The sequence below is a fragment of the Prorops nasuta genome, unplaced genomic scaffold (assembly GCF_024137725.1).
Source record: "Prorops nasuta isolate Cenicafe-Biocafe unplaced genomic scaffold, Cenicafe_Pnas_1.2 PNAS00010, whole genome shotgun sequence".
NCBI lineage: Eukaryota > Metazoa > Arthropoda > Insecta > Hymenoptera > Bethylidae > Prorops > Prorops nasuta.
The window spans coordinates 6,767,307-6,781,777 of record NW_027116807.1 but is presented as its reverse complement, the minus strand read 5'-3'; the positions used below and the strand labels follow the sequence as shown (position 1 = coordinate 6,781,777).

General features: G+C 45.8%; 1 protein-coding gene across 1 annotated transcript in view; it reads right to left on the bottom strand.

Annotated features, from left to right (window-relative positions):
- The window catches only part of Hers (Histone gene-specific Epigenetic Repressor in late S phase), a 37,596-nt gene that overhangs the window by 9,222 nt on the left and 13,903 nt on the right, over nucleotides 1-14,471 (bottom strand). Inside the window, exons 5-7 of the mRNA XM_066733319.1 lie at nucleotides 745-921; nucleotides 515-650; nucleotides 196-425 (exon numbers count right to left, since the gene is read on the bottom strand). Coding sequence (XP_066589416.1) covers nucleotides 196-425; nucleotides 515-650; nucleotides 745-921 — 543 coding nt within the window. The remainder of the gene's footprint in view (nucleotides 1-195; nucleotides 426-514; nucleotides 651-744; nucleotides 922-14,471) is intronic.

Genomic DNA, 14,471 nt, shown 5'->3' with positions numbered 1-14,471 from the left:
CTCGGGCGACGACTCTCGGACACTCCGAGAGGTCTCGAGGACAAAATTCATATCTGTCCTAGAGAGTTTCGGAGATAAGCGAGTTATTTATTTTGTTCGTTACATCACATTGATTCACCACCACGGAGCGCCATCGGTTGTAAGGAGGATCGAGCAAATGGTCGAAGGACATGCACGAAAAAAAGATATACTTACGATCTACGAAAGGTCTTCCCTGAGAATGCAGATATGCTGGATTGGGGGGCGGCGGGGGCGGGGGCGGTGGTAGCGGATAACCCGCGTAATAAGGCGGCAGCGGGTATTCTCCGGGAGGCGGTGGAGGCGGCGGATAATCCACGACTCCTGGACCGCCGCCCGTTGCCCCTCCACCGGGACCTCCGCCACCACCGGACTCCTGATACCCGTAATATTGCCTAAACAGATAACTATAAATTATGACGAGTTTCTGCGGATTCGACGCCTCCGGAAGCTCCCCCTCCCCTCTCTCCTCTCTTCCAAGGATATTTATATCTACCTTCTGTAGGCAGGTGCATATTTGTAGTAAGGCGAGGGGTGTGCGTGAGGATGCGTGTACGTCGGTGGATAACAGAGATCCTGATACTGAGGTGGCGTGCTATAATATTGCGGGCAATATCCTCTGTAGAATCCTCCTGCGACAAATCCAACACACACACATATATATGTATAGAAGACTTTTCACGCAGGTGTGGACGTATTGCGAGGCTGGTCGGCTTTATGACTTACCTGTGCTACTGGTTCCTCCGGAAGTAGTAGAGGTCGCGACTAGATCGTCCGAACCCTCGGAATTTTGTGGCGGTGTGGGTGTAGGTTCCGGGGGCGGACCTTTCACCGGAGGTAAACTCGAAGGGTGCTGTATCAGTGGTCCAGCCGGCTGATAATACCCTGCGAACAGGAAGTCACCTAATCCTTAATTTTACAAACACGTTTCTTCGCGGATAAGAGGACTTTTGGTATATAAATACTATATCCATTCCCCCCCCCCCCCCCCCAGTTTTTCTTTCTTATAACTATATATATATATAAAAGAAGGGGTCAAGAATCTGTCGGTCTTTACCGATGCATATCGGTATACGGTATATACAGAGTGTTTGAAAATTGAAGCCGATGTTTAAGGAGAGCGGCTCCTTCTTCTTGCTTTCTCTTCCGATGGCAAGGCAAGGCAAGGCAAGGCAAGGACCGAGTGAGCGAGCGAGCGAGCGACGTTACGGTGACGTGCATATCGATTATCTGAAAGATCGTCCGCCATTTGCTTCGCCCAATCACGACGCCACTAATGTAGGTTAAACGCGCTCTTACACACAAGGCCTACGCCACGCTCCCCGTTCCATGCCAATATACACCGCAGAATCCTCGGTCTCGGAGATCGCTAAACCGCTTTGTCTTCCTCGCCAAAAAATATTCCAGCCAAACCTAACTCGCTCCAAGCTCCTCTTATATTTTCAAAAACACATACTCCGTGCTTGATCTCTATGCGATAAATCCTGCATCGATCGAGTCTTCCTCTTGGTGAAAACAACAAAAGGCCAGTATATATATATATATATATATTGAATCTGTCGGTTCAAGAGGAAAGTGTCTTCCTTCGTTCTACGTCGGAGAACGCATATTTTTCTCGACGCTATTGTCGTACCTAAATGAATAATAGCGGCGCGCGTGTACGGAGGCAGGCGACGAAAACCGAGCGCGTTAACCTCGACGAGTTGGCAGCGTGACGTCATGCTCGCCAAGGCTCTGGAATCGGGACTGATCGGGTCACGGACCGAAAACAGGAACTGGCCTGACTTAGGCTTCCAGCTAACCGCTGCTCCGCACGTTCATCCACCTTGCTGTTCTCCTGTATATATACCGATTCTTTTAGCTGAGATTACGCAATTTTATAATAATATCGAACAATCACCTGGAGAAAATGCCTCCCCCCCATGATGTACGAAATATATATCCGTGTACACTATTACTATTAGAAGAATTGTTAGGTGAAATTTCGAGGCAGTGGTATCAATCGAGTAGAGTCGCTATAATCTATATATATATATATATATAGGTAATATATACATATTATTTACAGAGATGGGAGGGGGAGGGGGGTGACACCTACCTTGTCGAGAATGACTACTCGTCTCGGTCGGACGTTTCCCGCGCGCAGATGTAATCTATTCTCCGAAGCAATAAAAATCTAGATAAAAGGAGAAACTGTATATGTATGTATGAGGGAATACACGTGTAAGTATATATAATACGGGTATATATTCGTAGAGATAAGGAGTAGCCGTAAAGAGCTACTTTGTTACAGTCTCTCGGCTGCAAGTGGCAAGAATCACGTATGCTCGTTTGCGAGGGACTAACTTTTTGCTTCTCTCTTTCCGTATACATACGAGATGCAAAATTCAAATGGTGAAACTTTAAAAGCGGGAGAGGACTGCACACGTTGACTCCTTGGATCGTTCGCTCGGTCCTTTACACGTAATGGACACGTTTCTGCTAGATGGAACAAAGAAATTTCGAAAAATCTGTGGGGGGAGGGGGGGACGCGGTGCAAATGCAAGAATCGCGTAGTTTAGTTTCGACCGTTGGATCTGTTATGGTACAGGGGGAGTACAAGAGGGGGGGGGGGGCACCAAAGCGGGCATAAAACGCGCTGAACGGTGAAAATGGAGCGTGCACGCGCGCGCTCTCTTCAAGTTGACCCAGTAACGGCACCAATCGTCCGATCCGATAGCGTCCTGCGTCTCTTCTCTCTCTCTCTCTCTCTCTCTCTCTCTCTCTCTCTCTCTCTCTTGGGTCACAGGTTTCCTTCTCGAATCTCGCACCACCACCGCATCCTGCACGTCCCTCGCCACGAAAATAAATAACCGAAACGACGAAACATCGGGAAAGAGCGTTACCCGTGCTCGCGCTCGGTTAAACTACTTTTCAGGCCGGAAAATCTCTTTCGAAGAGAAACAATGCGTTTATTATTATCGCGCGGCATTGCACGACCAACGAAGAATCTCGCCGTAGCAGTTCCATTTCAGAGTGTTTCGCGGTTTGCGATAATAAAAGGTGGCGCATACTGTACCCCCCCCCCCCCCTCCCCCCTTACCACAATAACGCGTCTACCTGTTGCAAAATTGTCACGTTGTCAGGGTGGAAAGTTTGATGAATGAAACGGACTGGTGCAGGGAGAGGGGGGGGGGGGGGGTATTACGAGCCAAAGGCGCAGTCGCTGTAATTCACGATGCATCAACAGCGACGATTCTATATAGCACACTCGTTCTCTCGTTTGTACAGAAAACTTTTCTATATATACTATACATATATATATATATGCCGTGCAAACCCCACTGCGTTGTCTTTCCTAAACCTATAGGAGAGACCGCGGGGACAATTGTAACAAAAAGTGAGTATCATTTTTGCCGAGGATCCTACTAGTGTTAAAAATCTCAACAAATGTTGATATCTACTACATATGTCTAGAATGCAAATATATTTCTATTGGAATGATATTTTAATTGATCCATAGGCAAACAATATATAGTACCACGTGCAATTTGTTAGAATCGTTACACAGCGATTTTCAATTGTAAAATGTGCGTAATTCCCATAGTGCATGGATAAAAAAGTAGTTGAAGATACTTTGATAAACAGAGTATGTTACGTAAAGGTTAAGATGCATTATAAAAAGGAAATTTACTTGTAAATAATCAAATTAACCACCACTGGCTCTTTTATAAAAACATAATTCTTATTATGAAAAATATTTATATATCTTATAACATTTGAACATTTACTTGATCAGAACGATGTTTATTGCAATATGTAATGAGTTATTGATGGCGCGATAGAAACACGTATGATTTTCCTATTCAATTAACATGGTACAATCGACACCAATTTACCCGTTACAATTGACCCCACACGTCCCAAATTATTGCGTAGTAAAATTTTGCCAAGACAATTTCATATTTAAAGATCGGTCGACATTGGAAAATTTACTCAAAGAAACGACGATTTCAGCCATGTATTGAATTTTAATATTTACACAATAGTAACTGAGCAAGTGAGAGTTAAAGAACGAGTGAAACAATCACAAAAAAGTGCAGAAAACTGATTTCCCTATTTCTACAAACAGTGGCTTAGCATTGGCGGTCCTGAACTATCGCAACTACAGCGTCTCGTGGTATTCAAGAAAGGTACTAAACGATTTTAAATTTCATTAACGGCCGGAGCCACAAATTTCAATATTAGAATTATCCCTGATCTCACCCCTATATATACCTTTGTCCCTCCCTCGGTACAGATTTCTACTTGCCAAAGCTCGCTAACGAAGCTGCTAAAAATTACCAGCGAATCCCTCTGGACGGAAAGAATGCGCGCTTCTATATATACATACACATATAGATCGACGATCAGCTGATTGAAATTCTTCGAAGCTTTTACGCTCTTCTTTCAGGCAAATCATCGCTCGATCGGTGAAAATGTTTAGCGAGTCTCGTCGATCGTTGATATTAACACGCGTATCGTATTGCGTTCTTGGCTGTACCTGCAGTGTATATATACGTACATATACACTGTTGTACAGAGGCAAACAGATATTGACAATTTAAAGAGACCCGAAGAACGACAAAATTTCCTTTTGGTCCAACAAATTTCCCCCCCTGAGTCTTTTTTAACAAACGCGATAATCTTCCATGTGTTTCCAAAACAAAAGTACGATGATCGTTGGAAAATGGAGAAAAGCCACATTCTAGTCCCAGGGGATTAAAGAACAACTCGGAGCCCCGTGAACGAAGCATAAATTAATCGCCAGAGACGTTCGTTAATAAAGCTCCATTGAAAGGAACAATCGAATCTCCGAAGGAGAATACATATATATATATGTAGCTTTATAACAGCGCGTAGGCATTTTATATCGACTCAATGTCACTCCAGCTAATAACAATTAATTATTAGAGAGGATTATTGGAGATGCACGCACGCACGCACACCGGGCCAATCTCCATTTTTATCAGGGATCGTTGATTGTATCGAGGCAGAAGCTAACAGTGTTAATTAACGCGAGGCTAATTGGCGCGCGTATATCGAATATTTGAAGAAAGGATATCAGTGGCGCGCGAGAGGCCGGCCAACTCACTGCTGGCTCTAGTAGATATATGGTATACTCTCTGCACCAGGAGAGTCTCTCTTGTTAGCCGAGCAGCGATTAAGGTTACTCGGTTGCCAGCCGAGCACAGCCGTGAAGCAGGTCGTTGCATTATTCCTGCAGTCGACTCCGCTATACTCGACTTCGCCGGTGACTCCGCTGCAAACATGCATCCACAACCACCCCTCATCTTCTTCTTTCTCCCTTGCACGAACCCCGCTTCTCCCCAATGTACTTGACTGGTGGTGTTTTTTTTTATATACAACAGATTGGTTCTCGCGAGAAAGAAATTTTTTTTTTCTATAATTTTGTCTTTAACTCGATTATTTATCAGTGTATGTAGGATTTTGTCGACTGGCATCTTGAGAGAGGAGTAGGATGTTCTCGTAATCGAGTTATTACGATTTCTGTAAACAGAGTCTAAACAGTTCGGGAATTGATGATTATTTGCGAGATATCATTGTGTTATATATACATCGGCAATTAAGACTAAACTCGTGTGAAACAGGATATTTTGTACACTACGTATTGGCTCTCGTGAAAAATAAATTTTTACTTTCCAGCACCTTCTTGTCTATAATTTAATCATTCACAAATGTATGGAGAATTTGGTCGATTAGCACCTTAAGAAAGGAGTAGGATACTCTTGTAATCGAACCGTTACGATTTTCATCAACAGAGACTCTGTACAGTTCAGAAACTCTGATGGTTATATTCGAGATACCCTTGAGTTATATATATATATATATATAGCAATCAAGTTTAAACTCGTGGAATAGGATAATTGTGATGGTCGGGACACCTGGCAGCTCCTGGACCAATGAATTTCTCAGCGACGTACGCTTCTATACTGACGAACCAGACGATTCTGGCACGCCCTGACCTTCCGCCTCCATCTCGAAATAGTCGCTGTATTTTTAGTCACGGCTTTTAAACGCACGCGCTCCGTGCGCGCCTCTCCAAACTCCACCTGCTTTCCAATAATATTCGAGTCCCATTATATTGAAACCTGCCACTCATTTCCCAGGACAGAGAGCTTTACGCGCACGATCCTCGATAACGGTTCGTCCAGGACGTTCCTAACACACACACATATATATATATATATATGTTGCAGTATATCCTGACGAAGACGAATGGAATGAGCCAATACGATTGGTGCGTCAGGAATTCGCCATTGCGCATCGAAATGTCACGCAACTATCAACCCGCGATTCATCCGACCGGTCGATCCTTGCGTGTGCCGAGGGACCACAAAAATGTCCACGTTATACGCTGATCAACGCTCGATCCTCTCAGCGATAATTACCGTGTTTAACAAAGCCAAGGAAAAGAGCGGCTTTATCAAAGAGAATCGTCTGGACGTAATAATAAATTGGCGTATTGGACGAGGTGGTGAGTTGACCATCGCGCACCACCACGTACTGCCACGTACCCTTCTCCTTCCTTCCTCCCGGTTCTCGAGCGACGCGATCGATGACGCTGTCTCGACGAGCTGGAAATCTAATTCGGTTTACTCGGCCGTCGCGAGCGAGGTGTTCGCTGCGCTTCTCTCAAACTTGTTCTTCTTGCATACACATTGACACGCGGAGTGTATCCACCGCTGCAATTTGCCCGAATAATCGTCGAGTCGGCGGAAAATGGAGATTCCCACTCGGTGCACGCTTACCGGACCGCGCGAGCAAAGTTTCAGAAAGAAAGCGCGCGTTTCTCGCTGCGTTTTACCGGTTACTTTCACGCGCGCAGGGCCGACACGAATTATCTTCGTGATAATTCCATCCAATTGCTTTTCCCACCGTCAGGGTGTTACATACGTTCTTCAGCAACGCACAGCCCGCTTAATTTTTATCGATTCCTCCGTAGCGAATCGCGCGCTTTCCAAACTGCGGAAAAGTCGAGTTTCGATGTTTTCCACCACGTGCGGTGTTCGGATATCATCGGCGGTACGCGTGCATGCACCTATATACATATATATATATATATAGGGAAGAAGAGGATAAATCAGCGGCACATCTTTCAGGTGTATATATATATATATATACGTGTCTAACCCGTTGGCATTTGAGTGGAGAAAGTAGCGAGAGAGAAGGCAGCAGCACGTATCTCGAGTTTCGATTCCCTCGAGTGCGGCGTTCGCTCTCTCGCGCTCGAGTCGAACGAGGATCGGAACGTTTTCTCGTTTCTATCGAAGACAATTAGGCATATAATCGGTCGCCAGTCGCATCGGCTAATCATTCGTTCGATCCAATCGCGAAAATTCACCGGAGCACCGTGCGTCGCCGTTCTGCCGGAAATCCACGCAGCAGTCACCTTCGCACCTAAATTATCTATACATGTGGGTGTATATAGAACGAGAGAGAGAGAGAGAGAGAGAGAGAGAGAGAGAGAGAGATTAGAAGGACGGAATGATTTGACGAGAGCGAATTACCTTTGAGCAAGTAGGCGGCCAGCATGACGTCCTTCAACTGCGGCAAATAGAGCTGGTAGCTCATCGGGTTCTCCCCGTGCGACCTTGCGGAATGGCAAAAATCTTGGAATCGCGAGTTTCTCGTGTCCTCGCGCAACAATTCGCAGAATTTGCACTGATCCTTCGTCATCTTTCCTTTGTCCTTTTCTAGAGCACTTTATTCCTTCCTCTCTCTCTCTCTCTCTCTCTCTCTCTCTCTCTCGAGTGGAAGCGCGCAGCTCGGCCTTCTTATTCCTCGCCTCCTGCACGATAATAGTTTTACGATGAACGAGGGTAGCCGAGATAAAAACGCTCGTCTGCACTCGCAAACTCTACGGAGAATACGCTGTGGAGTAGGCTTTCTCCTCCCTCCCCCCTCCCACTCCTTCTCGCAAATAGATAGTAGTGTAGTTGCTAGCAAACCGGTGCTGCGTCTATAAGGATAGTTAGCTAACACGATCCTGAAGAAAGAATTTCTGCCAACGAGAATGACTCGCTGCCGTTCGTTGGTTGCTGCTGCTGCGTGCGTGCGAGGGGCTCTGCTAAAGACGAGTGTATATAGTAGAGTGGAGGGGGGGGGGGGGAGGGGGGGAGGCAACGTAGGCAGCGTAGGCAACGCTACAGCTATCGCATTACGCTTATCAGCGGAATATCTGGGCGTTCCAGTCTCTCTCTCTCTCCTTCCGATTCAATCGACGCTTCCAAGATCGACCTTCGACTACATCCTCGCAAGACGCTTGCCTCCCACAGTGTTACACCCCGTCATCAATTATCTCTTAAAACACTCCGCTCGCGAATGTCCGCGACGAAACGCGTTAGAATAATTGTACAGGAAAATCTCTTTTTTCTCTCTCGAAATAGTCGGAACGGACGAGACACCCCGAAAAGAAAGCGTTTTAGAAAAAACAAAAGCCGAGCGATTATTCGCAGCGTCTTCGAGAACTCTGTTGGATCTTAAAATTGATTTGACCTTGAGTGGAGTGTTCAAGGTCGCGCGAAGGTCACCTTGGTTTTTCCAACCGAACCACATATTTTCTTCAGCGTCATCTTCAAGGCCCTCTCGAGAGCTCTCCGAAACACAATGCTGAAGAGTGACGTCATCCAGTAGTTCCACTGGATATTTCCACGCGGAATTGGCGCATATGCGTGAATCTTAAGGTTGGAAGCGTGCGCAACCGCGCTATCTACGCGTACACGTGCTTGGTCGCTAGTCCACTCGTAATTTCATACCGAAACGTCTGTATACTAAACGTCCGGATGAAACGACGCTTTAGGACGAAGCTTTAAAAAGCTCTCGAGATATAAACTTGAAGAATATGCGATAAAACGTGAATTATTCCTTATAAAGCAGCCATGGTGACCTTCGCACGACCTTCGACACTGTTCCCAAGGTCAAATCAATTTAACAACCCAACCGAGTGTTAAGAACACCGTATGTACGAGGTATTCCTCAACTTGTTTCTTCGCAAGAAACAAAAAACTCTTGGTTTTCAGGATCTTTCGTTGTTCCAGTCATTATACAGGGTGGGACACCCTCGTTAACACAGTATAGTGGTAACGCGTGTTTATCTAAGAACGATCCAATCGAATCTACCGAAATTTCCAATAAGCATAATTAGTTGGATCGACGAAACAAGACGAGCATACGAGCCTCTGGTGATAAGGCGATCGTTATCAGTGTTCAGAAATCTTCATACATCGTCTCAGAAATATTATCAGTCTACAGAACTTTCGAGCTCATCGCATCGGCCCTGTGCAAGGAGAACGCGAAGAATGCTCAAAGTTTTCACGGTCCGTTTGCAGCCGGCGAGAGAAGAAGAAGAAAAGCCAAAAGAAACGGAAACGGAAATGAAGTGGCGTTGTTATCGCGCATTAAGAATCAGAGGACGGCTTATCGTTGACTCGGCAATAAATTCGAGTCGTTGGGAACGTGTTATGACGCTGACGTCGAGCTTATGCGAGTTAGCACTGATTCGTCGAGGGTGTCCGGTGGCGCTCGCGCGGCAGCCAATCGGACGCGCGAGAGCGCTGCTCGTGGCGAGCTATTGCTCTCCGATTTAAATTTACCGATGAAAAAAAAAGAAAAAAAAACAAATGAAAAGCTAGCCTTGCTTACCGGCGGAAACGTGCGAATAAAGTTCGTTACGAATCGGAAGGGGTGAGAAGTTGGTTGGTTCCGGCGATTTCCGAAGAAGAAGCCTTTGGAGGATCGACCAGTGAGTGTGCAAACCGGAAGTATGAGTCACGACCTACGCGGCTATAGTATACTATTATAAGCTTATCTGCTTTTCGCGCGATAAAAAGTTTTCGCGTCGGCGCGACTTTTACAGAGAGAACTATATAGGGTGGTAGCGTTCGCGATATTAGTTGTCACGATACAAGAGACAGAAATTCGTGTTTGCTCTCTTCTCTTCAATTTTTCCTGGTAAAAACAGCCGAAAAACTCTTTAAACGAATTTTTCCTAATCTTGTAAATATTGTTAATAGAAATTTGAGAAATAACAATTTTTAAGAGTCTGTTAACCCAAGTTTTCACAAACTATAACACAGGAGTTTTAACAGAGAGAGAGAGAGAGAGAGAGAGAGAGAGAGAGAGAGAGAGAGAGAGAGAGACGAGGATAGTCGGCAGGTGACAGAAGACACGAGAAAAGCTCGTGACTCGTTCGGCCACCCTTGTCTATACATATATATATATATATATATATATCACCGTATTGCACTGTCCCTAGAGAAAAATAGTCCATCGTTCCAACGAGATTTTACACGTGCGACGAATAATAAGAATACTAAAAAAAGAAAGAGAGGAGAGAGAGAGAAAATTACAGTATATCCAGAGAGATGCGAGTGAGTTTCGAGACGCTGGATGTGGAGGAGTTTGAATGGCGCGACAGCGTTCAGCCGGCCAGGTGAAACTTGCCTGCCGTCTCTCGCGTATCGTGGTAGGAGAGCAGGCTCGGGTTCCGTCGGGCGAATTCGGGCCCCTCGCGCGGTTACACGACGCTAGGGGACACACCAACGGTGCTTAAGGAGGGGGGAGCATCCCATCCCCACTCCTCGCGCGTTTATATACGTTGGCTTCCTCCTGCGATGGGGAAACTAACCGACCGAGAGTGAGTGGTTCTTTTGGAGCTAAAAGGAGGGGGGGAGTACGAGAGAGGCACGCGCGCGTACGTACGGCACGGCAGCTCGACTCAGCTCGTTTCGAGACTCGCGACGCGACTCGACTGATCTGTGCGTTCGCAAAGTCGGGTAGCACCGAACCGAACGCCGCCGAGTCCTGCCGCACCGGGTCACGTACGAATCTGCCGCATCCCACCCTACCACCACTCACTCTCTCCACTACCACTGCCTTCCGCGCTCTACTCTAACTCTACTACGCTAAAACCACTCGACGGTGCCCGCTATAACGTTTATACTCCGTCACCGCTAAACGCTGCAGCGTAGCGCTCTGCTTCCATCCCATTGTATGTACGCAATATTTGTAAACAACACCGGTCACCGAAAGAAAACCGTTTTATGCCTGCTCCCCGTACACAACTCTACACCACAATTTTGTTCTTCTCTCTTCTCGGATTTCTTATTCCGAGAATAAATAGATAAGGTGGAGAGTATTGTATTCTTTATTCTAATTAAAGCACCACGCTTTATCTAATCTCGACTGACCGATTAGCGTTCTCCAGTAGTATATATATATATATATATATATATATATATATATATATATGTGTATAGAATTCGTCTCTCGCTCGTTCCTTTTCGCAGGAAGTACTGCTTTATCCTTTTCGTGGCCCACTTTTCCGAGGTAAATTTTATCGAGACCAACAGATTCAACGGTACAAACGTGATTTAAGAACAGTATATAACGATCGCTCGTAAATTATCGAGAATCATTTGGATGATAGTGTCGATAGCCTGAGGAACCTTGAAAAACTACGAATAATCTTGCAGAGTCTGTTTGCTTATCGAGATTAATGGGGGGAGGAGAGTTGAAGTAGGAATTCAGCGAATTTCAGTCGAGTGCTGGCTGACTGTCGATGACGGGTAATTGATTCGACCAATGTGTCATTACGAATATGTTTGTTTAACGTTGGAAGCAGCCGTACCTTATAATTTGCCGAGAAAAGCCACAAGCTCACCTCTCCTAGCAGCAAAACAACAAAGATAATTAATAGGAACGATCGGAGTGGAATGGCGTACAATGGTGACTAACGAATCATGGTTAACGAGTATATTAATAAGCCATTTGTGGAGCTGACTTATCACCGATTTTTCAGCGGAGCAACGAAATCACGAGGCAAAACGGACGTGGAAACTGTGGAAAATCACCGCCGGCGACTCGCGATTCACTTGAATCAACGCGCGCAATAATTTATCAGTGTTGTTTAGCAAACGAGTGAACTAGCAGTTAGGACTGAGACTTAGGAAAAGAAAGAAAATTACGCCGAGCTTTATTAAAGCTCGCGAGAGAGAGAGAGAGAGAGAGAGAGAGGCTGGTTGGAAGAAAAAAAGCAGAGAGCGTCAACTGGCGGCCGTCTGGTAAACAAGGTCGTGGACGAGCGACACGGGCCAATTCCACGTGGTCCGGGATAAGCCGCGCTACACTACTACCACCAGCGAATAAAGTAAAAACCCCCACAGACACTCGTGCGCGCGCGGCTACGGTCAAGCTGGATTGCGTAACTTTTGTTAAACATATATATATATATATACACGAAGCACGCTCTTAGGCTTTCAACATCCATAAAAGGAGTAATTAATAATTAATGGTGCAAGCTTCGGGGAATAATAAAGGGTTATCACAGTGTTGCACAGAGCGTCCCTCCCATGCAGCACGTAATTCGCCCGGCTCGTGATTTACTCGAGCGGCGCAGGTTAACAAGAATGATCCTGCGGAAGCCAAGCTGCAACGAGTTATGACACGTATGTGTGTACCTACGTCGTACCTACGTCGTTTGTACGTTGTATAGGACGAGGCGGTAATCGATCGAGGCCTACCCACTATAAGCATCGCGAGCATCAGTCTATATATATATATATATATATAATATAGCGCGCAGCTACCTCCTCGAAAACTAAACAAGCAAAATCGTCTTTACTGGCCCGTGTCTCACGGAATGACGTCTAACGCGTCATGAATAATTCATTATAATTAAGCAGTGACGACAGATGCTCCGCCAAGACCCCTCAGATCCTCCAACTTGACGTTTCGTTCCATTGCACGATCCACTTCTTCGATGATCGTCCAACTTATCGCGAGATCTCGAGGAAAAAGTTCTTGCGCTACTTGATTGGAGAACGAATAGAATACAGGCAAAAAAGTGTTTTCCGTCGATAGTCGATTAAATAGTATGATTCCGTTAGATTTGCGAACTCTTGGAATTATTGTTATTAATCTGGTTTATTCAAGGTCATTTATGGAGATTGTTGACCCATTCGATGGCAAGGACGAGGGTACTCGTCTTTGGCAGGGTGTCACGTATTGCCAAGACAAGTATAGTCGTTAACAGGGTTTTGGTAAACAATAACACTCAAAATATAAATGGCACTGGGAATGACTTCTTATAATTTAGGCTTGGTCAGCGAATGTGTTAAATTTAGGGGGAATTTAGAGAAGTTTTCAGGTTTGGGTTTTTTCTTCTTCCTCGATGATGGATTTATCATGATAAAGGAAACTTTTCGAGGTGGTGGATAACAGCCTCGTGGATTATATTCAATAGAGAAGATGATGAAGAAAGGAATGATGTATCCTGTGTTGGAAATACGTGGGGACTATGGGAAGTCCTGGAAAATCACCCGGTGCAGGAGTCATCCGGTTTCTTTCTGGTGCGCGCACGAGGTTCCGGTGAAGGGGGGGGGGGGGGTAGGGTGAGAGCGTGCGAGCGAGCAGGGACTCCCCTTCGCCGCGATGACGTCATATCCAGAACTGACACAAAGAGGCTCATTGTACCCTCCCCCCTCGTCTATCGGCCGGCGTATATGCGTATACGTGCACGCGTACACGTACACGCAACCACCAATTCTGCCTAGGCAGGTCCTCGAGAGCAGAAAACACTTGTTTATAATGCACGCAGAAGGATCTCCCTTGGTCACACGCGTGAACGGAGCAAAGGAATTAATATTTTTCAAAATAAAAGAAGATGAAAAGTTGATTCGAACCGGATCTCTCCGATTCACACACCAATGCATCCAAATATAAACATTGCTAGCAACAAAAAAAACTACGAGTTTCGAATTGGAAATATAATTCGAATCTATTGAAACGGAGAGGAAGAATAGAGCCAAAAGTATTCAAAGAGAGAGGCAAAACAGTACCAGAGGAATAGAGTCGTAGGGTTAATAGAGCTGTTCTTAAAAAAAAAAAAAAAAAAAAAGAGGAGGAAACGAAGGAAGCGCGTGTGATGAAAAAATGAGGACTTAACCGTTCACGAGAGAGAAAGAAGCCAAGGAGAAGAACTGCTGGTCTATTAATAAGACTTTGCCAGTGTATAGAATATACGTTATAGGCACGAGGCGTTGCTTTGCTTCAAGATCTCTGCAGCACGGGAGAAAAGAAAGAAAAAAAAGGGGGGGGAGAGGGATCGTCCTGGGCCCCAAGATCGCTCCCCTTGTTCGCACCGAGCGAGAGACGATCCGTGGGTGAGCCGAGCCGAGCCGAGCCGAGCCGAGCCGAGTCGAAACGCGACGAGGGCCGAGGCACGCACGAGGAGGACGCGACCTACTGCACGTTTCGCGGCGCATCTGCCAGTTGGCTTCGCGGCGTTGCTACGCTCGACTACGAAACAGCTGCCAAATAACCCAACGTCTTTTCTTTTCTCTTCTTCTTCTTCCTCTACTCCTTTTGATCCGGTCGAGTCTCATTCTACCTCGCTCCGCTGCCTAATAATC